The sequence below is a fragment of the Conger conger genome, chromosome 4, assembly GCF_963514075.1.
Source record: "Conger conger chromosome 4, fConCon1.1, whole genome shotgun sequence".
In the NCBI taxonomy this organism is placed as follows: domain Eukaryota; kingdom Metazoa; phylum Chordata; class Actinopteri; order Anguilliformes; family Congridae; genus Conger; species Conger conger.
The window spans coordinates 36,257,900-36,284,698 of record NC_083763.1 but is presented as its reverse complement, the minus strand read 5'-3'; the positions used below and the strand labels follow the sequence as shown (position 1 = coordinate 36,284,698).

The 26,799-nt window shown below is 42.2% G+C and overlaps 1 protein-coding gene across 1 annotated transcript in view; it reads right to left on the bottom strand.

Annotated features, from left to right (window-relative positions):
- LOC133126607 (suppressor of tumorigenicity 14 protein homolog) overlaps positions 1-26,799 on the bottom strand; it is a 460,185-nt gene that overhangs the window by 98,159 nt on the left and 335,227 nt on the right. The window contains exons 12-13 of the mRNA XM_061238951.1: positions 16,406-16,525; positions 14,604-14,717 (exon numbers count right to left, since the gene is read on the bottom strand). Coding sequence (XP_061094935.1) covers positions 14,604-14,717; positions 16,406-16,525 — 234 coding nt within the window. The remainder of the gene's footprint in view (positions 1-14,603; positions 14,718-16,405; positions 16,526-26,799) is intronic.

Sequence of the window (26,799 nt, the reverse complement as noted above, 5' to 3'; positions counted from 1 at the left end):
CATACAAATATATGCTACCAAATACAAAACATGACTATTTCTTTTGACTTTATGTTAATTTGTCTCAAACATTAAAATGTGTAAGAAGTGTTGTAATTGCTACATGGTAAAAATGTATAAATTACTCTTTAATAAAAGCTGAGAATCTTCGTATTGACCACAGGTGAATTGTTTGATGAAACAGAAAAAAATAAAACATTAATCAGAAAAATAACAAAAAAGGCTCCAAAATGTGTCCAAACTTTTGACTGGTAGGGGGGTGATAGGGGGTGCTCGGATGCTATTGTATACCATATATGGGAAGTAGCTCTATGGTCCAGGTAGGAGGGGTTTGTAGTCTACTGGGAGGTGGTGAACAAAAGATATTCAAATATACCGTTGCAATCAGAAATATTCAACCCCCTCACCTCAAAAGACATTATGGTGATGTGAATAGAATTGAATGAAACCATACAGCAAGTCTTATTAAACAGTGAAATAATCTTTATTGAGACATATTTGAGTTATTTTGAGAACACAAGTTGACTTAATTTTGAGTTCCAAAGAAAAAACAAATACTCTTCACAAATGTCCATATGCACTATTATTCAGCCCGCAACTTCAGTACTTTTTGGAGCATCCTTTAGCCTTTATAACCTCTAAAAAGCATTTTCGGTAAGTGCTGACAAGCTTCTGACACCTCTCTATTGGAATCTTTGCCCATTCTTCACATGCAAAGCTTCCAGCTCATTGACATTTGATGGCTTCCTTGCTGCAACTGCTTTCTTTAAATCCCACAAAAGATTTTCAATGGGATTCAAATCCGGGACTGAGAAGGCCACTCCAGGACATTCCAGGACCGATTCCTTAACCAAGCTTTTGTTGACTTGGAGGTGTGCTTGGGATCATTGTCTTGCAGGAGAGCCTAATGATCACCAAGGTTCAGTTTCCCATAGAAGGCATCACTTTCCTCTTCAAAATGGCCTGGTATTTCTGGGAATCCATGATGCCAGACACAAGGTCAAGATTGCCAATTCCTGCAGCAAAAATCCCCAAATCATCACTGACCCACCTCCATGCTTGACTGTGGGGATGGTATACCTCTGGTAATAAGCCTCGCCTTTCTCACGCCAGACATACCGCTGATCCATGTGTCCAGTTTAGTTTCATCTATAGGCCTATCCAAATTCCTTCTGGCATATTCTAGTCGACCTTTCATGTGCTTTTTGGTCAAGAGTGGAGTGCATAGTGGAGTCCGGCCATGAAGTCCTTGGTTGTTTAGTGTTCTTCTTATGGTTGCCACTGACACATTTGTTCCAGCCTTCTTCAGGTCATTCTTTAGCTGTTTTGCAGTAACAAAGGGTTTTTCTGCCTCCACCAGTGGATCAGATGGCTAAGGCCTCTTGATGAAATTTTGGCCTAGAGCAGGTTTACTGCCATGCCATAAGTGTTGAACTTCCGTATAATGTTCCCAATGGTGTCTCTTGGACTGTTCAATATTTGGGAAATATTCTTAGACCCAATGCCCTTCTGGTGCAATTAAATTATTTATTTTCTCAGCTTTGGGGAGATCTCTTTTGTCTTTACCATGGTTCCAACGGACCTTCAATACATGGGTGGGCTTTATGTATGCTTCAGAGCTGACGCAAATTAAGGGTCGTTATAGATAGTTATAGTTCCCAAAGGCTTAATTATGTTTTAACTCAACTTTGGGCCATACAGACTAGCAGGTGGTTTTTAAAACGGTAATATTATATAGGGTTGAATAATTGTGATATGGATGTATTAACTACATATCTTGTTACTCAGGAATACTATATCATACATTTTCTTTGTTCATTTTATGTATCACTCAATTGAAAAAAATCTAGCTCTTCAGAAAAGCTTAAAGTTATAAATCCTTACAATCTTTGGGGGGCTGAATATTTCTGATTGCAACGTTAGACTGCTTCTAACCAAACATGGTAGCTTGATATAATTGATGTTATAGTACTGTTATGTTATAGCTAGCACCAGACAGCTAGGTTATCCTTAATATCCATTGTGACGGCCCTTGTATCCGTTTCTGGTTTTTCTTTTTGCTTGTCTTTCAAGTGGCTGGTTGAGGAACAGGAGGGTCTTCAGGTTAACGAGGCGCACCTGCGGCCGGAGGCTTTGTGCTTAAAACACCTGCCATTCTTGCAGTTGGGGCTTGCTTCCTCCTATGCTGACAAGCCTTTTTGTTTTGACTTTTAACATTTACATTTACACTTATCCATTCACATTCAATTTATGCACCTACATTAAATACATGACACATAGCTCTACACACCTCATTACCAATTTTTGTATATTTTGTTATTTTTTTGTATTATTAAATTCTATTATTTTCTTATTCCTTAAACTGGTGTGTGTCCTTTATGTTATGATTTACGAGTGATCGTAACACCATGGATCTTCCTATTTAGGATTCACAAACTACATGTCCAACTTAGCCTGTTTAGATTCAGATCTTATTGTTGTGACTTTATTGATTTACTTTTTCAAAGTTGCATCCTCCTGCATTTAGTCTAGTTTCATAAACATAGGCAACATACGTGACATTCCTCCATAAATAATCATGGCTACTGTAGAAGTTAAACATAATATTGTAGCGTTCCTGTCACGATAAACAGCTGTCCACACAAGTTCTCTTATAAACAGTGCAGTTTATTTGTGAGTTGATAAAGCAAATGACCCTTGATAAGTGAAATGGCCCTCACTCTAGTTAACACTGTAACAGTTTTGTCGCACCCACGGAAGAGAGCGACTCTCTCCCTGCACAGCTCATAAAATCCCCTCTGCCCAGCCCCCACCCGCTGAGCTGCCAATCACAAGGACGACCTGGCACCACTCCACAGGGCACCCCTGCGGTAGGCAGCCAGCGGATGATTGGTGGATCACCTAAACCTATTAAAACACAATGCTCGGGAACAACACTGAACTTATACAATTACAAGGTAATTACAATCCAATTTTATTTTTCACTATTTTTATAAGAATCTTGGAATTACATACACAAATCCAATAAAGTTTGCACTGTATATAGGGCAAATCAATGCATATACTGTTTACTCAGTTTATATTTTTGCTGCTAATAGAAATGCATGCATTAAAATGGACCTAGTGTTTTGACCCTTCATTGAGGCAAGTCTCTTTCTATGGCTCTGAGTAAACCTAAAACCAAAAATTAACACGATTATTGTTACCAGATTACTCACTGCAGCAGGAAGAATAAACAAAAAACAATGGCAAATTATCGCTCCAAAAGTTATTTGGGAAAAATACCAAAAAGGCCTTAATGCAACCTGGCTGCCCTTACTGTCAGAAGACATTATCATTTCCCAGCCACAGAAGAAACCACCAAATGAAACATGAAACCACTGTATATAACCTGGCGAAGCATGACCACTTGCATTGTAGATATAAAGGCTTCTATGCTTTCTGCTTTTGAACTCAGAAAAGACTGAAATATTGGTTTTAGGCCAATATTAACTAAGGGAGAAAATCTGTACTTTGCAATACAGTCAATGGCGTATCTCTTCTTTTTTTAATTTGATCTGAATGATGAGAGCTACAAAATGAGGTATCACTTGTCGGGATTGGCCAATTCATTTTGACGAGTTCTACCTAGGTAGCCTATTAATTAACACGGACAAGGTTGTGAGAATGATTAGCTAGGTTTTAACCAATGTTTTTGAATAGACAACAGGCATAAGTGTGTTACCTATGGGCATCATAGCCTAGATGTTCTGACAAAATGAACTCTGTATGAAACACGATCATATTGTAACGTCCCCCACGCTAGGCAAAGGGGGAGCCTCCAGTGTTGTCATGTTCACAGTTGTCACATCAAATTGGGCTATTTTGTCGCAGTATATACCTTTTTTATTCAGTCGCAAAAGGGAGTGAACATGATGAAAATATGTTCAAATAACATATTTAAAACATCCATCCATCCATCCATTATCTTAACCCGCTTATCCTGAACAGGGTCGCAGGGGGGCTGGAGCCTATCCCAGCATACATTGGGCGAAAGGCAGGAATACACCCTGGACAGGTCACCAGTCCATCGCAGGGCACACACACCATTCACTCACAAACTCTGTAGGGGTCCTCGCACGGGACTCCAAATTATGTAGGGTCCTTGCACGGGCCGCCAAATAACGCAGGGATTTTACTCTCTACGAAACCGGGGCGCCAGTTAAACGTTGTGTAGCAGTATAACTGCAAAAAGTAATCAGTCTCATAAAATTACTATTATCAGAAATATCTAACCACAAATTTAGTATTTTAATTAATAATTAAAATAACCAATTTTAATGATTAAACATACCGATAACCTGAAGGTTGGAAGTTCTTCGAAAGACTGCTTTAACTCGGCTCTCATGTCTATGCGATTCCAAAACGGACACCGGGGTTTAATAAAATATATTTATTAAACAAACATACAAACACATAACAAATAAACTAACGGGAAGTTAGTAAGGAAATTTAGTTGGGTATGTGCGTGTGCGTGTGTGTGGCGCGCGCAAGCGCGCGTGTCGCTAGAGTTCTGGGTGTGGTAATGAGTTAGAGTTAGCTGTGAGAAGGGACTACTTGCGTAGTTTTACTCTATATATGCGCAAAAGACGGCGAATCAATCCACGTACATATATATGTAGCTAACCAAACACATTACAATGGTTGGATGGAAAATATTGAAACACAGATTCACAAAAACAGTTAAGACTAAACTAAACACTGGCTATGCCTGAATGTTTGTTTTCTTACTGAGTCCATACGCATTGCTGGATCCAAAAGACATGCTGTCCTTGTAGAAGCGGCGATGGTGCTGTGAATGGTGTCCGGGAGAGATGCGCAGGCTGGGGTGTTCCCGTCTTAGCAGCGCGTTGTCGTCTGGTCCGCTGGTCCTTTTCCAGGTGTAAAAGTTCGTTGCTGTTTCGTTGTTGAGCTTTATTGGGGTAAACTGATGTAGCGTTCCGCGTACAACAATTTCCACTCACTATAGGCCACGTAGTTACCGCGAGGTAACTGGGTGCGTCCGTAGGCCTGGTAGTGCGCTGTGCAGCCTTCAGCCTCTGTCCGAGTCTCGGAGCAGATGAGCTGAAGCGAATGCCCAAAAAGGGTGCGTCAAAGAGAAGAAGCAGAAGAGGCAGAAGAAGCAGAAGAGCCAGAAGAGAGATCCCAAGAACGTGTCTTGCTCTTATACGGGACCGTTTATTGCTCCCGCCATTACGGGATTGGCTGAACCAAGTTAGACGTCATTCGTGGTGGACGTCGCAGAATTTTCCTGTGGGAATGTGGAAGTTGTAGTCCCTACATCCCCCCTGTGGTCTCAGGATGCGGCTGAAGCCAGTGTTCCTTGAGAGCACAAAAGTCAGTTCACAGTCCACAGGTCAAGTATATTGGGTCGGTAACACAGTTCACAATTGACTGACAAACATCCAGGCATTTATCAACAATTAACTAAACTGGTCTAAAACACATGATACAAACAATGTGAAACACTAAGGTCGAACAGTGAATACATTGTCACAAAACATGACAAACCTTGGTGAAAGCGTTAGTCGTTTTGTTAGTTCAGGTGTTTTGTTAGTTATTGGATGGTGTCCAGAAGGTGGAGCACCAACAGGAATGACCCAGCCATGAAAATGTTCAGATGATGTAGGGGTCTAGGATGGAGAGGCTGTAGCCTTTTTGGAAGTCTTGTTCAGACTGACCAATTGTTCTAGTCCCTACAGTCAGGTTGCTGACGAGGGTTGTCATCTGAAATATGTGGGGGCATTTTCAAATTAGGGCAGCTTTCTGTATCCAAGCTTAACCTTATGGCTGTGTCATCAGGAAGGAAATGGAGAGGTGGTCTCATTTCTGAATGATGTGGTAAGCTCACAAGTGGTCTTGTCTTGCTTGGGGAAGAGGTGGAGTAAGGCACACTGGGGTGTGGCAATATACTTGTAAAGATTACCCTGTAGTTTCTACATGCAATACTTTACGATGGTTCAGTAGGTGTAGAAAGAAGCAATGAACGTTTACGAGTTATAACAGGTGTCGGATTTAACTCTACAGTACCTACTTACGATCTGCGTTTGCTGCTGCTACATGCAAATCTAAGTGGCTGCTATAAACTACCAGTTTATTTTGCCACCCCCCTTTGGTAGGAAAGGTGTGCAAAAGAAAGTGGTCAAAGCTTCAGCTGGGAGTCTGCCTGTGAGGAGACCACGGCTATAGATCAGTCTTATTCAACGTCTTTTGATGGAGGTTGAACAAGACCAGATAGCTCTTTGGAGTGGTTACTCAAGGCATACACACTACTGAACAAAGGTTAGAGGCTTTAGTTGTCCTCAGAGGAACTGAAGAAGCTCTCTTCAGACAAGGTATCTTCCCTATCAGAGTCATGCTGGTGACTCTGAGGCTTGGGCCTACCGGGTCGGTCTTCTCTCCAATTCTGGCTGGAATCAGAGTGTGAGAAGCGACCACGGTGGCTCTTAACCGGGAACTTACTCACATGCCGTTGTTTTGAGCCATTAGACTTTAATGGGGCAACTTGGGAAGTGCCGGCGGGCTTGGTTGGAACAACGTGCTTAGCTGTTTCCAATACCTCGTTCCTGGGCACAATCCTTAAAGTGTCCCAGACCATTTGGGCTTCATTTCTTAATTCAAAGGCTGAGTGCTGGCCCCTTGAAAACAGTGAAACATGAGTTCGGACACAGGGGTGCAGGTTGTGCATAAAAAGGGATTTGAAGGCTTGATCTTCATCTAAGCCTGGTCCGTTTCTGCCCTGGAAAAAAGCATGTTTAAGACGTTGGTAAAAGTCTTTTGGTCTTTCTGTACGGCTGTGTTTAACCTCCACAGATTTGATCATGGCTGTGGCCTGATCAAACCGTGGCAGGTACTCAGCTACCAATGCTTCACAAACCTTGGGATAGCTGGAACGAACCTGTGGTGGAAGTTGTTCCATAAATGTATGGATCTCTCTGGTTGAGGTTTTCCATACAAGTCGTACCTTTTCTCGATCGGTTGCCCTGGGCAGATCCGAGAGACAGTAGTCAACTTCCCTCAAGTAACTCTGAATGTTAAATTCGGAGTTCTTCGGGTCAAATGTGTGGACATACTTCGCCATGGCCTCTAGCTCCTCAAAGCGAAGACCATGTGAAGTTGCACTAGTCTGCCTGTTTGGAGAAGGAGAGCCTGAAATCACATTTGAATGTGAATGCGTTTCATGCGGAGCTCGACGTCCTCGGTTTGGTTTAGAGGGTGGAGCTACAAAACTGTCATTCTCACAATGGTTGGCAGAAGATGAATTGTCGCTGTCAGTGTAGTGTACAGAGCTGTCACCTATCCTCTCAGTTATAAAGGGAAAGCTAGCGGGATTAGCGTTGCTTTTTGTGTGCCCAATTAATAACGTTAGATCTCCTCTACCGTGTCCACGGGAGGGTTCCCTGACCTCCTCACGAGAGGGGTGGGCATGGAAGGTGGAGTCCTGTACTTGCCTGACTGTTTCTCCCTTGCGGAGATGGACCACCGTTGGGATGGAGTCCCTCCTTTCCCTCTCCAGGGAAGAGGTGGGCAAACCATTGCATGGGTGGTCAACAGCACTGCAATCTGAGGAGACTGACGAGTCTCCATCAGAGCAAGCTGTGGAACCGGGATCTGACAAACCCGAATCAATTTGTGACCCCCCTTCCCCCGCCTTGTGGTGTAAGGAGGAAGCAGGAGAAGCTGGAGTTGGGCAAGCCTGAGAAAGCAGGCTTACAGAAGAGAGTGGATGTGGTAGCTTGTGGCATCCACTCTTCAACTGAAATAATTCCTCTCTGTAGGAACAAAGATCTGATTCGGCTGAATGCAGATCACGCAAGTATTGTACTGCTTTCTTGCCAACAGTTTGAAGCTCAAGTAAAACACTGGTGTGTTGTCCTTTGAGGTATGCCATCTCTGATTCTAAGTTTTTGTTGCTCTGAAGAGCAAGACTAATCTGTCTGGCAAAATTCAAGACCAGACAACTTAGAATTGGGTCTTTTGACTGGGTGGGGGAGTGACCTTTCTCGTTGATTAAGGAGAACATTTCTTTCCTACAATCAGTGAGGTTCATCTGATTCAGGAAAGCTACGTAGCCAGGTGCTAAACCTTGGGCTAAAAAGGAAAGGTACTCATCAATAGATATGGGTTCCATATCTCACGCCAAATAAAGCTAAAAGCTGAATCAGTAACTTAAGAGGGTACTCTTGAAGTTAACTATTTCACAAGGGCCTTGAGCTCCTAAAAGTTGGCAATGAATTGTTCACCAAAATCACAATCCAACAAACAAGTTGTGATGAAGGATAAAGAATTTAAAACGCTCTTTGAATATTCTCTAACTATAGTACAAGGTAGCTATAGCATCACACAGGGACTCGAGTTGCACTAGCGGTACTGCAATGCAACAACAGCAAAATGACCGAACATATGGCGGATATTCAGACCGTAAAATAGGAACTGTGATGCTGATCACATTAATCCTAAATACCAGAATGTGATTGGTTGAAATTACAATTAAATTTGGATTTAAATGTAAAATTCAATTAATTATTAAAATTACTTTGACAAAGTAATTATAATTAATAATACAGTGCGGTTAATAATACTATTATTGATAATACGTATTATACCGGAAGGTAAATGCCAATCAACAAACTACCGTGTAAGATTACGAATGTAATGCCACAATGTTACACGAGGGGGCAGTATATTGAGAAAGCGGCTCATGCAGGCTTTCAAAAATGGTACAAGGGTGACATCTAGCGGTATTTTCAAAAAATTGCACTGGTGGCAATTTAGCTGAGAAAGAATGCCGAGAATTCGTTCTGGAGTCACGTGACATGAGCCAAAGCTCGTCTTTCTCACGCAGAGCTCCAAATTAGGAAGGGGAATTCGTTATGAAGTCACAAGACATGAAATTTGAGCCAAAGCTAGTCTTCCTCACACGGGGCACCAAAATATGTAGGGGTCCTCGCACGGGACTCCAAATTATGTAGGGTCCTTGCACGGGCCGCCAAATAACGCAGGGATTTTACTCTCTACGAAACCGGGGCGCCAGTTAAACGTTGTGTAGCAGTATAACTGCAAAAAGTAATCAGTCTCATAAAATTACTATTATCAGAAATATCTAACCACAAATTTAGTATTTTAATTAATAATTAAAATAACCAATTTTAATGATTAAACATACCGATAACCTGAAGGTTGGAAGTTCTTCGAAAGACTGCTTTAACTCGGCTCTCATGTCTATGCGATTCCAAAACGGACACCGGGGTTTAATAAAATATATTTATTAAACAAACATACAAACACATAACAAATAAACTAACGGGAAGTTAGTAAGGAAATTTAGTTGGGTATGTGCGTGTGCGTGTGTGTGGCGCGCGCAAGCGCGCGTGTCGCTAGAGTTCTGGGTGTGGTAATGAGTTAGAGTTAGCTGTGAGAAGGGACTACTTGCGTAGTTTTACTCTATATATGCGCAAAAGACGGCGAATCAATCCACGTACATATATATGTAGCTAACCAAACACATTACAATGGTTGGATGGAAAATATTGAAACACAGATTCACAAAAACAGTTAAGACTAAACTAAACACTGGCTATGCCTGAATGTTTGTTTTCTTACTGAGTCCATACGCATTGCTGGATCCAAAAGACATGCTGTCCTTGTAGAAGCGGCGATGGTGCTGTGAATGGTGTCCGGGAGAGATGCGCAGGCTGGGGTGTTCCCGTCTTAGCAGCGCGTTGTCGTCTGGTCCGCTGGTCCTTTTCCAGGTGTAAAAGTTCGTTGCTGTTTCGTTGTTGAGCTTTATTGGGGTAAACTGATGTAGCGTTCCGCGTACAACAATTTCCACTCACTATAGGCCACGTAGTTACCGCGAGGTAACTGGGTGCGTCCGTAGGCCTGGTAGTGCGCTGTGCAGCCTTCAGCCTCTGTCCGAGTCTCGGAGCAGATGAGCTGAAGCGAATGCCCAAAAAGGGTGCGTCAAAGAGAAGAAGCAGAAGAGGCAGAAGAAGCAGAAGAGCCAGAAGAGAGATCCCAAGAACGTGTCTTGCTCTTATACGGGACCGTTTATTGCTCCCGCCATTACGGGATTGGCTGAACCAAGTTAGACGTCATTCGTGGTGGACGTCGCAGAATTTTCCTGTGGGAATGTGGAAGTTGTAGTCCCTACAACTCATACCTATGGGCAATTTAGACTCTCCAATCAGCCTAACCTGCATGTCTTTGGACTGTGGGAGGAAACCGGAGTACCCGGCGGAAACCCACGCAGACACGGGGAGAACATGCAAACTCCGCACAGAGAGGCCCCGGCCGACGGGGATTCGAACCCAGGACCTCCTTGCTGTGAGGCGGCAGCGCTACCCACTGCACCATCCATGCCGCCCCATATTTAAAACACCTAAATGGAATTTTTGAGTAGATTTTGGGATGAAAATGTGGCATGACTGGGCAGCCCTGGGAGCCTCTCTTCTTGCCGACGCACGCTCACCAACACAAAACTGTGCATCTCCAAACACACATTTTCTAAATAAATGCCCCACTTTTTAGAGTCACTGAGTGAGAAGCATCAGTTGCATACCATATTGTATAAGTAACTCTGCATGAGAATAAGTACATAACTATTGGAAACATTTATAGACCTCCTTCTGCACCTGACTATAAATTCTATTACTTGTAGAAATGAAATTATTATATTAGGTGATTTCAATAAGAATTGGACTATTAAAACGTCTAGTAAAGAAAAAAATCTTTTTGGAAATCTGAATATAATTATAATATAATCGTGTTACACCTACATCTCAATCTCTGCTTGACTGTATATTGGTTTCACACCCAAATTGATTTTTATAAGCAGGTAATGTCTGGCTGCCTCAGTGATCAGTGCATTTTTTCCACTAGCGGTGTGTACTTGAAGACATCCAGGGAACTTAAGTATAGTTTCTGTGTTTTTTGTGTGTGAGCAGTAGGTAATAAAGAAACCTTGTTAGTCTCAGCTGTTGTAGATTTGTTGTCAAATCGCTGTGTTAGTTATACCAGGTGTCTTGCTTTTCGTTATTAGTCAGCAAATCTAATGTGTTTTTCACCAGCCGCCGGCAGTTTCGCTCGGTTCTGTTATTCTGATTAGGTGATCAGAATCAGTTAGATACTTTGGACGCTGCAATTGTTAGGATAATTATTAGATCGCTAGTTTGCATTAGTAATTAGCAGTTTATATAGGCGTGCTCAGAGCAACGCTGCCTCCCTTTTTGGAATGGTATGGTGTGTCAGCACCCCATTACGGTCTGCTCTCTCCCCTTCAGAATGCGCTTCCAGCGAAGTGGCCCTCCATGGTGACAGAACCCCACCAACCTCTCAACCCCACCATTCTCAAGACACAGGCTACCTGGTAGTGTATACAGTGGTGTGAAAAAGTGTTTGCCCCCTTCCTGATTTCTTATTTTTTTTGCATGTTTGTCACACTTAAATGTTTCAGATCATCAAACAAATTTAAATATTAGTCAAAGACAACACAAGTAAACAAAAAATGCAGTTTTAAAATGAAGGTTTTTATTATTAAGGGAGAAAAAAAATCCAAACCTACATGGCCCTGTGTGAAAAAGTGATTTCCCCCCCCCCTGTTAAAACTGTGGTTTATCAAAACTGAGTTCAATTTCTCTAGCCACACCCAGGCCTGATTACTGCCACACCTGTTCTCAATCAAGAAATCACTTAAATAGGACCTGCCTGACAAAGTGAAGTAGACCAAATGATCCTCAAAAGCTAGACATCATGCCGAGATCTAAAGAAATTCAGGAACAAATGAGAAAGAAAGTAATTGAGATCTATCAGTCTGGAAAAGGTTATAAAGCCATTTCTAAAGCTTTGGGACTCCAGCGAACCACAGTGAGAGCCATTATCCACAAATGGCGAAAACATGGAACAGTGGTGAACCTTCCCAGGAGTGGCCGGCCGACCAAAATTACCCCAAGAGCGCAGCGACGACTCATCCAAGAGGTCACAAAAGACCCCACAACAACATCCAAAGAACTGCAGGCCTCACTTGCCTCAGTTAAGGTCAGTGTTCATGACTCCACCATAAGAAAGAGACTGGGCAAAAATGGCCTGCATGGCAGAGTTCCAAGACGAAAACCACTGCTGAGCAAAAAGAACATTAAGGCTCGTCTCAATTTTGCCAGAAAACATCAAAAGTCTTGGGGATGTTCCCCAAGACTTTTGGGAAAATACTCTGTGGTCTGACAAGACAAAAGTTGAACTTTTTGGAAGGTGTGTGTCCCATTACATCTGGCGTAAAAGTAACACCGCATTTCAGAAAAAGAACATCATACCAACAGTAAAATATGGTGGTGGGAGTGTGATGGTCTGGGGCTGTTTTGCTGCTTCAGGACCTGGAAGACTTGCTGTGATAAATGGAACCATGAATTCTGCTGTCTACCAAAAAATCCTGAAGGAGAATGTCCGGCCATCTGTTCGTGACCTCAAGCTGAAACGAACTTGGGTTCTGCAGCAGGACAATGATCCAAAACACACCAGCAAGTCCACCTCTGAATGGTTGAAGAAAAACAAAATGAAGACTTTGGAGTTCCTAGTCAAAGTCCTGACCTGAATCATATTGAGATGCTGTGGCATGACCTTAAAAAGGCAGTTCATGCTCGAAAACCCTCCAATGTGACTGAATTACAACAATTCTGCAAAGATGAGTGGGCCAAAATTCCTCCACAGCGCTGTAAGAGACTCATTGCAAGTTATCGCAAACGCTTTTATATTTGCAGTTGTTGCTGCTAAGGGTGGCCCAACCAGTTATTAGGTTTAGGGGGCAATCACTTTTTCACACAGGGCCTTCATTTAAAAACTGCATTTTGTATTTACTTGTGTTGTCTGACTAATATTTAAATTTGTTTGGTGATCTGAAACATTTAAGTGTGACAAACATGCAAAAAAAAAAAAAAAAAAAAAAAAAGAAATCAGGAAGGGGGCAAACACTTTTTCACACCACTGTATTTCTGGAGATGGTTGCCAAGTAAGTAATTTGGAAATCTACATGGGACCAGTGGCAATGAGCCTGCATTAACAGTGCCAGTGGGGTTAGTAGGACCTTAGCCCCTGGGGAGGTCTGTGTGGTACTGGCATTTTGGGCATGGTTGACAGGTCAGGCTAGTGATTCTAGAAATCCACACTTGACCGGTGGCACTGAGGAGGCCTTAACAGTTAACATTAACTGAAATAGAGTTGGCACAGAAACATCATATTCTAAATACTTATAAATTCCACAGTGCCTAACATCCTCCTTTGTTTCCTTTTCCTGAGGCATCTGCCCCCTTCCCTCCTGAGCTAATGGACCGCTCCAAGTGGACTGCTCTACAGATTCAGCCCCCTCCTGCTGAACTGCATTTACATCACTCAATGTGTACTTTCTAGTTTACCTGTTAGTTTAATACCTCAACTGTTACCATCTTAACCAGTAGGCAAGCACAGGCTGGGCATCCCCCTAGAGCTGTTTGAGGGGTTTTCTCCAAAATGGGAAGTTTTTTTTAGCCTTGTGCTATTTGGGGGCTTATGCCTTAGGGCTGGTATTTGCCCTTTTTCCCTTCTGTTACTCTGTAAAGTATTTGAGACAGTCTGGATTTGAATTCTATCATGATCAGCTATCAAAAATATAAAAGAAAGATCAGTCACAAACAGGCATGTAGAGATGGACAGATTAGTCACAATTAGTCTGCGGGGGTAGAGAGTTTTGTCACACACAGACTTTGGAGAGGGAAAGATCAGTCACACCCAGGCTGTGTAGATGGAGAGATCAGTTACATGCAGGCAGTGGGGATGGAGAGATCATTCATAGACAGGCTGTGGGGATAGAGAGAACAGCTAATCACAGACTGTGTGGATTGAGAGATCAGTCACAGACAGTGTGTAGCTGGATTGATCAGAAAGGAGTGTTGGGGAAGCGAGGATTATGTGAATGTGTTTAAAATTGCAATTCCTGAATCCTGTAGTTTTAACAGTCAACACCCTCATTTAAATGTCCAGCACTCTCAATACTGCACACAAGTATGTCAACAGTTAAAACACATCACTTAACCAACATGTAATTTTAATGACCAAATTCAGTGATAGGCAGAGCAACCTGTTGTAACAACCTTTATCAAAATGCACAACTTGCAACCGGGTGAAAATCAAGAGATTTACAAAAATAATTCACATCTAATCTGAAGATATGGCTCATCTACCTTAAAACAATGAAGGTTACAAACACAGACACATAAGTCACAGCTTGTTTCCTCCCAAAATGCTCAAGAAACCTGAAAACAGCCAAACATTCCAAAAGACCAGTACTGAAAAGTAAAATGCCAGATCAAGGTGCAGGACTTGGATGCTAACTTCTAATTCAAACCAAAAAGTAAAAAGCCAGGTCTGTTGCAGTTTTGCATCTTAAAAAGGATGTCAAAATGAAGTCACACACATTTACACCTCACATGGCCAACTCCCACCAGTTCTCGCTCCTTATCAATCTGTAGACCAGCTGGCCCTTTGGCATTTCCTATCAATTCCCTGACAGTGAGATGTAAGCACAGAGATGAACTCACACAGTCTAGTGCAGTTAACCTCGTCACTGCGGTCTTTGCAGTCAATGATGCCATCACACACTGAGGTCTTGGGCACACAAACCTTGTTGGGACACATGAGGTAGCATCTACCTACTGAGAGGGACAGACTGTCACATACCAATACTAACTGTCACATACACCAAAATTCACCACATACTCAACACACTCACTACATACCAAACACAAGCATAAAAACATTGCATGTACACAAACACATTTATGCCTCACAGTAGTACACTGTGTACCTGCATTCTAAGGGATTCAGTATGCTTGAACCAAATTCAAATTTGGCGGATTCACAAAGACTGCCGAACTTCGGTCGAATATGGTGGTGGGAGCAAATGTCTGTATACTCACTGCAACTCGTGGTCTGTTTGTTTAATGAGGCTCCACACCAGATGGGGAAGCAACCAATCAAGTGGTGGGAGGAGATGACGGAACTGGAAATAAATACCTAAAACAAAGAAATCGTTGGCAATGGCTGTGGTCATACAAGTGATTACTTCCATCAGGTTAACAACCCAATCAGAATATAAATGGATCATATATTCACCTGAATTGGAACAGATTATCCCATTCTGAATTACATTTTGTTCAGTTGGAAAGGGGGATGTAAACCTTGTGATAATCCATCATGTACTGTAATACCTTTTTTTTTCAGAAGTCAGTTTAAAAAAATCTATAGTTGCAGAAAAATGTGGGTGCTTGTTTGGAAAAGTAATACAAGACCTGGTTACTATTTTATAATTCATGGTTACTATTATTCAAGGACACTAGCTACCAATTTAGTTATTCTACTGCCCACCCTCTGCTCTGCAATTGCTCTAGCACTGTTTGTTTTGAAGGCTAGGGTTCTGAATTTCTGTATGTTTCTGTATGTTTACACTAGGACTCGGAACTGTACTGTCCTCTCAGGTCCACTTTTGCACTTGTTCTTGTGTTTGATTTGCACTTTGTTGTACGTCGCTCTGGATAGCGTCTGCTAAATGCCACGTAATGTAATGTAATGTAATGTAATAATGTAATGATAATTTGTCTCCAGACAGTTGCCAACAACTACTCCACAGTCTGCATGGCTGCCTTGCTTGTATAGCATGATGAGTGTAGCTCTTACTGTCACTTGCTCACATCCATTCTGTAAAGTCTACAAGGTCAGCATTCTCCCACCACTTTCATCCACTGACATCTGGTCTTCTGGGAGTCAGTTGCACTGAGTTTAAAAGTCTTGGTAAATTGCCATTGTGGTAAAACTACTCTTGGGCTTCCCTTCTCCTGTTTAATGATTGCAGTCATCTACAGATACTGCTTCCTGATCCATAAGAAGTATCAAAGCAAATATTGCACACGCTTTTTTTTTGGAGACAGGCCTATATATAAGAAAAATGTAGTCCTCAAATGCAAGATCATTCAATACATGTCAAAACAGAGAACATGGGGTTCAGTGCATGTCAGTACATGCTTGGAACATTGATCCATTGCACGTGACGGTGTATTGGGGGTGGTTAATGAGGTTGTATGAAACTTTTGACAAGCTGCACATACTGCGGTGATTAAAGCAAAATTCAAAACTTTGTTTTGGCCGCAAACCAACCATTTTGCCTTTAGCAAATCCGCCAAATTTTAATTCATTGGCAGTCTACTGAGCCCTTAAACCTCAACACACTGAACACATGCATTACCAGACACTGAAAATACACTCTGTTACATTCTGAACTTCCATATGCAAAACACAAAATATCCGACACACATTATGTACAACAGTTTAAAAGGTACAGCTTTACCACATTTGGTCTCCTCACTGCTGTCTCCACAGCTGCTTTGTAGACTGCTTTGTACATTGCACTGGCTGGAGTGTGGCCTGCACTGACCATTCCCACAACGCACCTCACCAGGCCTGCAGGCTGAAAGAAATCAGAGACTGTAAATCATGTAGGGATATCTGGTAATAATTAGTCTTGGTTATTTGGAAAATACAATATACTAATTTATTTATACTAAGTATTCTAATTACAGTACTATGGGTCAACTGCAGTGTACCATTAGTTGGAGACATTTTATTTTAGCATTTTAGCTGGGTGCAGATTAGGGGTGTAAACAGTTAAATGGTTAACCAAAACTCAGTTGTAAACATTCTAACCGATATCCAATTCTTTTTTTTCTCAAATTGACACGGTAAGCTCAGTTAAAAATAAATGCTCTTTCACCGCCAGCGACAAGTAGCTCTGTGATTAACTACTAGAATAGCTTAAGCTGTAATTTTCCTCATAGAAAGCAAGCGGCTGGTGATTTGGCAAAGTGAGGAGGCAGGGTGAGAATGTTTAACTCGGGGTCTGGGGGCATACTCCCTCTAAGAATAGATATTTTGGTCTAATCACTGTAAAATGGTCAATTTTGCTGACTTTTGGGGCTGATACAACTAGGTAATTTTCTCATTATCAGTTAAAATTATAGAATTATCAAAATAATGGAGCTACATTAGCAGTACAAAAAAGGTCCCTATTTCTTTTTCTTTTAGAGCTAAATGCAACAGTACAAAAATTCTCCAATTATTGCTTGGTGAGTTTATATTAGTCTTATAATTATGTTATCATTAATATTCTCTTATCTTTCAATGCTGCTCTTTTTTATGTTACTTTGGTTTATTTTATCCTTGCCAATAATTCTGTTTGCACATCACAAACATAGAAGAAAAACATTAATTTGTGGTTGTCTGTCCCTGCCTGGCGTTTTGTTCTCTTTTTAGAAGGTGCCAAGCTCATGTTTGTAGCTGTCAATTCTATTAAAGTGTCGTGATATACAGCTGGGAATATAGTATTTATTTGATTACACATGAGGGAAGCTGGAATAATCATCTCTGGCATATGAGAAGCTGATAAACAGTCATTTTAAAAACTGAATTGAACGTGGACAATTAAAACAGACGATAGCTGTGAATTCTGTGCTTTATTGGAGTTAAACATATGGTCATCACACAAAAAAACAGCTAAATAATCATAATTATGTTGTGTTGATTTTACCTGCAGTACATTGACTTTCACCTGAAGCACAACTACCACAGTTTTGCACTGTTTTGCAGGTAAATCTCTATTAAATCTTTATCTGGTTAATTTTTACATAAATTAAAACTAAATAAAAACACTTTTTGCTATCTGTGTTGCCATCACACTCACCATTTAAACACAGACCCACATTGTCCTAAAGCACTATACTCTTAAGCAACACATCCGTCACAGTTTGTTACATAGATAAAATAATACAGATAAAAATCACTGAAATAAAATACCATAAATCACACATAAAACACTTGTGTGACCAGTGACCACACTCCCGTCCAGATCCTCGGACCATTACATTACATTACATTACATGCTGGGAGACCGGACCACTAACTCTCACGGCAATCTGTGGCAGAGGCAATACACCTCATTCATAACACTGAGCTTGCATGGATTATCGGTACGTTTCAAAATAAGTAATGACAGAACTAAACATACTGAACATGCTCCATACCTTGCTGTCTGACATCTGATGTACACTACAGTGCAGTCAGCCTAAAGTAGCTGACTAGGCTACCAACCACCACCTAAAGTTAACGTTACAATATTTTTTAGGGTTTTTTTTTCCTGGGTTAGACAAGAGGGATAGGGATAGGGGGGAAATCAGGAGGGAGGACTAAGAAAAGGTGTGTTTTTAGTCTGCGTCAAAATAGGGGGAGGGATTCTGCTGCCCTGACAGTGGTAGGCAAGTCATTCCACCTCTGAGGAACCAGAACGGAAAACAGGTGTGAACGTGCAGCTCGACCGCCAGGTGCTCGTAGTGAGGGAACCATAAGGTGACCAGAGCTGGCAGACCGGAGTGGTCTAGCTGGGGAGTAGGGAGTGATTAAGGATTGTATGTAAGGTGGGGCAGTCCCCTTAGCTGAAATGCCAACACTAGGGCCTTGAATTGGATGCGTGCGAGGAGTGGGGTGGGGTGGCCAATGAGGAGTGGGGTGACATGAGCCGACCTGGGCTGACTGGTGATCAGGTGGGCTGCAGCATTCTGGACCAACTGGAGGGGCTTGATGGAACAAGCTGGGAGACCGGCTAGGAGGGAGTTGCAGTAATCCAGGCGGGAAATGACGAGCGCCTGGACTAGGAGCTGGGTGGCTTTCTCCGTCAGGAGATGATGGATACGGCGTATATTGTAGAGGAAGAACCTAGCCTACTTAAAAAAAAAAACACGTCCATTTCACCTGCTGTTCTTTAGATAGCTAATGCATTTAAGGCTGTCACCAATACCTATTTGTAATGTAGTTGTTGTTGTCTCTCAACATGAGGACCAAAGAAGTGTCAATGGCAGTAAAGCAGGCCACCATTAGGCTGGAAAATAAGAAAGAAAATTGAGACTTACAAAATAAGTCTCAATTTTATATGTGTGTTCTCTAATATTTGGACAGACATTTTTTGTTGTTACTCCAGCAAACAAACACTTGTAATAAAACAATTATGTTGGTTAAAGTGCATTTTTACATCCATATTGGATGAGCCATTTCAGATTTACAGCCCAGGGGCTCATTTCACGAAAGTTGCGATGTGCGAGCTGAGATCTGCGAGATGCAACAGATTTTTCCTGCACTTTTTGGAGCGTTTCACGTAGAAATCACAATTGCAGGCCTCAACTGCATTCAGTAGGCAATCAGTAAATCAGCTATCGTTCTCATCCACCTGCTTCCTTTTGGTTTTCTATCTAAGTTTTGCATTTGTGCACAGTGTTAGTGCTCCTCAGCAAAGTGGGCTGGCCAATGGGTGTCAGGCGCCAATAAAGTGTGGAAAAATAATCTTGCAGTGAGATTACAAAAAATCTGTAGCTAGGTTGTAAAAAGTTGTTTGTTTTATTTTAGCTATTACGTCCACCTGTTACGCCGAATATCATAGCCTACACTTTATGTAACGTTAGGTGTTTTTGTTATTTGTAACATCCCAATTAAACGTAACACTGGCACCTACATCAGCGAGCCGTGGAGCCATACTGAGCCGGTGAATGAGTAGTGACTGAAAGGAGTGAACGAACGAAGAGCCAAATGAGCCATTGAACGAATGAACAAACGAGCCATGAGTTGGTGTTGAACTGAAAGTATAGTGCAGTTGAGCCATAAGATAACGTTAATGCCATCAGCAGGCATTCTGCGGACCAGCTGAATAGTTAGCATATCACAGATGATATTTAGTTAAATCATGCTGAATAGTGAATAGTTTTCAAAGACCACAACGTACATTGTGTCATTTTATTTTTGTAGGTATTATATTGAAACATAGCTATGTGTAGGCTGCAATAATACATTTCAGGTATTGTCTTAATTGCATTAAAGTTTAATCTTAGCTAATGTTACATTACATACACTGTAATTGTATCCTATGTAATTTAACTTTAACATCAATGTCTCATAGCTTACAATTTCTAAAGAAACCTGAAATGAAGCTTTGGAAGGTTTTTGTGTTGAAACATTGTTATAAGACCATCGTAGATCCCTTCCTATCATTGAAAAAGGATCACTGACATGTTCACCCCCTGCCTGTGTTTATAGTCCTTAAATCTGGGTTTCAAAATTTACAGTTGATGGGCCTTCACTCTGTACCAGTACAGTTGTACAATAATTCAAGCTCATTGATTGAAAATGTGGTTCTAACTGCCACAGCCAATGGCGTTGGGGCTTATTCTGATTGTTCATTGTAGCTGCCCAAATTGCACCCCAGACAAGTGATCACTGAAACTCTGTATACTATTGCTTATTATCCAAGCGAACACTTCATATCTAGTTATAAAACAATACCATTTTGCTATTGGTAGCAACAAGCAAATTAGCTATAGTTAGCTCTACAAAGTTACAAATATCCACCTGAGGCAATACGAACATAGTAGCGAGTGTTGCGATTGCAGTAGTGTTGTGATTGCACAAGCGTGCCTCAGGTGGATATTTGTAAATTCGATAAGCTAACTAGTAATAGCTAACTTGCTTGTTGTTACTGATAGGAAACTGGGATTTTTTTCTAACAGAGTTTCAGTGATCGCTTGTCTGGAGTCCAATTTGGGCAGCTGCAGATTCCTTTTATCTCTTTACGTGTTAAATCATCCGTGTTTAGCTAAACCTTTATTTCTCTCAAACTGTAAGTTACAGTTGCATCGCTTGTGGTAGACTATCATATCTTAGTTATTTGGCCAGCTAGTTACATAGCTAAATAACTTGTTTGCTCATAATATAGTTGGTTAGTTAAAGTGAAAAATTCAAAGACAAAAAATATAAATAGTGTTTTGTAGTAACCAAAGTCAACATTTCATTAAGGCCCCTGTTCAGCAAATATTTTCTTACTAGAACACTACAAAAAGACAGCAGGCTCTGTCACATTTGTCACTGTCAGCTTTCCAAAACACTGAACTGTATAATGACGCTTTATATTACGTTATATTCATAGACTTTGGGAATGATAAACAGTGTTGTGGTCTGAGGTTCTTTGTTGCTGGAATTCCTCTCTTGACCATTAGGAGTCCAAAATTACATATTGTACCTTTAACCAATTACACTTTGATTGCGGTTTACACATTATACTGAATTAATATTAAAAGGGGAGAATGTTAAATCAATTCCGCAAATAGACTAGGTGATATTCCAAGGGAGCCATATACGGGGGGACACATTTTTGTGAAACATGTTTTGATAAGATATTGCCATCTGTGAGTGAAAATCCTCGCAAATCACTTTCGTGAAACAAGCCCCAGGTTGTTTGCCATTGCTAAGCTCACCAGTGCATTATTGCTTCTACACAATGTACAAAAGGTGCTGTCATTTCTAAACAGTTCATCCAATAAAAATACCCTCAAATTAAAGCTGACAATCTGCACTTCAACCTCACTGTCATTGTGTCCTTTCAAACTAAAAGCCAGAGTACAGAACCAAATTAACAAAAAATGTTATTTTGAACATTACGGTGCTCACTACATCACGTAACCAGTAAGTTCTCAAAGGGTGAATCTTTTGAAAAGTCAGTGTAGGTATTCTTTACATTTTCCTTAACCTTACTTTGGTAGTTGGCTAATGCTAGTGGGTAAATACTCAGCTCTCGATATCCGTGATTTGAATGCTTTCTCTTTAGCCTAGATGTTGTTATTATTAATAACCTTTATTTATACAGGGTATGTTGACTGAGCACACATGCTCTTTTGCATCAATGCCCTGTTAGTGTGAAATGTTAGAGCATTTCATTGTAGCAGCAGACAACTATAATTTTAAGTGTGAAATGTCAGACTTTAGAAATCGTGTTTTTTATTTTTTTATCATATGGCAAATCTCAGAACTCTCTGGCTGTGCTGGTATGATGAATGAACTTCCAGAACATTCCTGAAACAAAGCTTTGATGCAAAGAATTTGAATCAATAATGTTTTGTAATCAAATGATGAGTTATTCATGCATTTAGGTTACCTCATTCACATTAACTACAAATATCTAACTAGCACTTATGAGTTAATGTTAATGCAGGATTTTCACCTTGAAAATATTATAAAACAAACATGCTCAGTCATTACTATGATCTGCCCAATAGATAGATAGATTACATTACATTACATACCCAAGGATAAGTGCGCTGAAAGACCCAAGAGGGAAGTATAATTTCAACTGCTACCTGCACAACAAAGATATAGACCAGGGCCTATTTGATCATCGGAATTATTTTTTTAAAATCATAGTACTGCAACATGCAAATGTATGAACAATGTATGAACCACTTACCTAGCCAAACAATGCTTACCTAGCCAAATAAAACATCCTAATACACAAGTAAATATCACAGGTAAAGACAACAATTAAGGTTTACAGGGAGGTAGGGAGGGACAGGCAAAGAAGAAACACAAGAATGGATATTGAGAGATACCCCAGTACACAATTGACTGGAAGTTCTCTTGTACTTGGGAGGACCAAAAATTCAGAGCAGACATTTTGTTCAGTAGTCAATGAATTTTTAGAGCAGCAAAGAAGAATTCTGGCTGCTGACAGGAATGACATGACCCATTTTAAACACACAGAAGCAACGGTACAAAGATAAGTTTAGACATAATCCAAGGATTAAAAATGCTTTTTTGTAAGGATGGAGAATGCGGTCACGATTTTGTGGACATGGCCATTATTTTAGCTAGAGGTAAGGTAGTACATTTTGTCAATTTAGCTTTTTTCTGGTAGTGATTCTTGTTATTTTGTTATTCACTTTTAAACATGTTTACTAGCCAGCTAGCTAGGTACTGGGATTGTGCTGTGATATGTGTGGGCGATTGCCATCGGCTTTATTTGTTGTTGAAGTTGTTTGCGGTGATGTTGCGGTGGATTTTTTTTATATTGCTGTAATGTTAATGTAGCTAGCTAGGTAGTGAGCTGGTTAGGCCTTTTTCTTGACAAATTACCTGTCATCTGGAATGGTCAGCACACACTTTAATATGTGTAACAACTGAAAATCCTTGATCTCTAGCCATTCTTCGCCTAGGTTTAACTACTCAGCGCCTCAATTTCTGATACTATAATGTTAAATCCTTATACGCCACAAAAGCAGCTTATGTGTAACTGTTGACAAGCAGAAATGTATTCCTGTATTGAAAATGGAAAAAAAGCTGCAAATGCCAAATATTCATATGCATCATTTTTTTCATCTTATTTCTCTGGAATCATTGCATAAAGTCTGGTGACTCTAGGGGTACCATGATTCAATAAGGGAACAGAGTTTGAAACACCTGATTTTACCCAGATAACTCAGGCTGAAGCCAAGGCTGATAAAGGGGTCCAGGCCCATGATGTTCTCACCACGGTATGTGATATGGAACGGGAAAGGGTCCAAGGTTGTGGGGCTGTAGCGCACACTCCACCTCCCTGAACATCATGGGCCTGGACCTCTTCATCAGCCTTGGCTTCAGCCTGCAGGACAATTGCGGAACAAAGTTCCTCCATGTAGCTTCCCCATGGCACCAAAACTGGCCTGACCTATTCAACCACTACTGGAACATGGCCCCTTCGACGTGTGCCCCTGGCTCTGCGGGACGGCGTTACAGAGGAGCTCAAACGCCTCCAGGCTGACGGTATCATGGAACCCAGCGACGCCTCTCCTTGGGTTTCTAACCTTGTGATCGCCAGGAAGAAATCCGGTGGACTGAGTGTGCATCGACCTCCGTGAGGTAAACAAGGCAGTGCTGCCTGACAAATATCCTCTGTCTACAACGGAGGAGCTCACAACCCACTTCTATGGCTCTCATATTTTCTCTAAATTGGACTTGCGTCAGGGCTACCTACAGGTCCCGTTACACCCAGAATTTCAGGTTCCGACTGCCTTCATCACCCATACATGAGGATGCCTTTTGGACTCAGCTCAGCACCCAGTTGTTTTCAAAAAATCATGTACACAATCCTCTCCAGCTGCCCTGGCACTGTCACCTATCTGAACGATATTGTGGTACGTGGGCCTGATGCCGCCACCCATGACGCCCGCCTACAACAGGTTTTTGCCACACTCAGCCGCCACCATGCCACACTCAACACAGATAAGTGTGTTTTCTCCGCACCAGCAATCGACTTTTCCGTCATGGTTCCACTGAGGCTGCTGCTCAAACAGGACGCCCCTTGGACCTGGACCTCTGACTGCCAGGCAAGTTTCGAGGAGCTGAACAGCTGCTCACCACATCCTAGTACACTTCCAGCTGGAATGCCCGACACTCGTCACCTGTGATGTGTCTGCAGTTGCCATCTTATCACAGCTTCACAACGGCATGGAGAAGCCCGCGGTCTTTGCTTCACAGGCACTAAAATACTCAGTGGGCGAGCGAAAGACACTCGCATGCATCTGGGTGTGTGAGTGGTGGCATCTGTACCTGTACGGCCGATCATTTACCCTAAGGACAGACCACCAGGCTTTGACAGCTCCACATGTCCACCCATGATCCCTCCATGATCTGGAAACGCCTCAGCAGCCGAGCCCGTCTTCACCATGCTCCGTGATTACATTAGACATGGATGGCCCGCCTGCGTCCCACTCGAACTGGAACCGTTCTCTCGAGTTAAGCAGGAACTGACGTGCTGGGCGAGGCCTGCATCACACGTGGCCATTGTACAGTGATACCCATGGCCCTCAGAGGATGTGTTTTGCAGATGGCACATCAGGGTCACCTTGGCATTGTTAAAATTAAGCAAAAGTGCCATGACTTAGTGTAGTGGCCATTGACTGCCACCTGGAGGGACTTGTGGGGTCCTGCGCGGCATGCCTCACCAGTGGGAAAACCAGGTCACCTGCTTCAGCTCCACTCCAGCCCCTGGACTGGCCATCTGTACCATGGGACCACCTACAGCTTCATATCTGCAGTGAGTTGTACAATGTTCCACACAACCAAAGGTTCTTAGTGGCAGTCTATGACCTACATGCCAAGTGGCCTGAAGTTGCTCCCATGGGAACGGTCACCTAAATGGTAAATGGTAAATGGTTGGCATTTATATAGCGCCTTTATCCAAAGCGCTGTACAATTCATGCTTCTCATACACACACTCACACACCGATGGCAATTAGCTGCCATGCAAGGCACCGACCAGCTCGTCAGGAGCATTTGGGGGTTAGGTGTCTTGCTCAGGGACACTTCGACACAACCCGGGCGGGGGATCGAACCGGCAACCCTCCGACTGCCAGACGACTGCTCTTACTGCCTGAGCCATGTCGCCACCTCTGCTGCTGTGATCAGTTTTCTTGACCAGCTGTTTGCCCACTGGGGCCTGTCCTGTGCAATCGCTACAGACAATAGTCCCCAGTTCCAGTCCTGGGAGTCCACCGCCTATCTTGCCACCAAGGGCATTAAATCATTCTCTCAAAAATGGGCTGTGTGCTCACATGTCTGAGGGATACTCACTAGCAGCCGTACTATCACAGACACTCCTCCACTACCGGGCAACTAGCCACTCCACTACAGGTGTCTCTCCTGCCGCACTCATGCTGGGTAAAGAGCTTTTGCTTCCCCTGTCAAGACTCCGCCCACCAGTGGTCCTGAATCCCTAACCACTACCAACAGACAGAACTCATGTCAGCAGACAACTGAGTGCCAAGAAGCAGAAGCCCGCCGACCCCACCGAGCTAACAAGCTGGCAACACTCTGGTCTGCCCCACAGCAAGTCAGTCGCTAGCTAGGCCCAGCTACGTATCAGTTGACAGATGGATCCCATTGGCATGGCAGCTACCTGCACAAGGTACCTACCTCTCCTCACCTGCCTCGCCTAGCCACGGGCCCAGGGGTAAGACTGGACACCCCAGTGACTGAGCCGCCTCATGCGCTATCTGCCCCTGTTGCAGTGCTTCCTGCCCAGGCTGTGCTGTTGGCTCAGTGCCCTGCTCAACCGCCGCCCCCTCCAGTTCCTGAGCCTCGACCTGTCAGTGCCTGTGCACGCCCTGGGCGCATCCAGGACTTTGACACCACCTTCCACACTTGAACGGTTATGGTTCTGTTAGAAGGATATGCCCATTTGTTTGTGGTTTATGCGTTACTGTATTTTGCGTTGCATTGATTTTGTAACTGAGAGGCCACCATTTGTAAACAAAACAAAAAGTAAACATGGTTGTTTTTTCGCCTAAAAGTAAATCGGTTTCCTCATTCTTAAACATATCAGTCTATATAAAACAATATGTGTAGAATTTTACAAGGAACACTTTTGGCTGAACCACCTGCCCACTCGTATCAGAACCACTATCCGCATTGCCATCATACTCGCCTCTTTAAACACAGACCTACGTTCTCCTAGAGCATTATACTCTTAAGCAACACATCCGTCACAGTTTGTTCCATAAATAAAATAATGCAGATAAAAATCATTCAAATCATTAAAATAACATACCATAAATCACAAACGCTTGTGTGAACAGCGACCACACTCCACACTCCAGTCCAGATGCTCGCACCACTAACTCTCACGGCAATCTGTGACAGAGGCAATACACCTCATCAATACACTAGGCTCGCATAGATTATCATTATGTTTAGATTATGTTTCAAAATAAGTAAGGTCAGAACAAACTGCGCCATACCTTGCTATCGGGTGATGTCTATCCATCACCTGCACTACAGTACATTCAGCCTAAAGTTAGGCTGGGCTACCAACCACTACCTAAGGTAACAGTAAACAGGCGT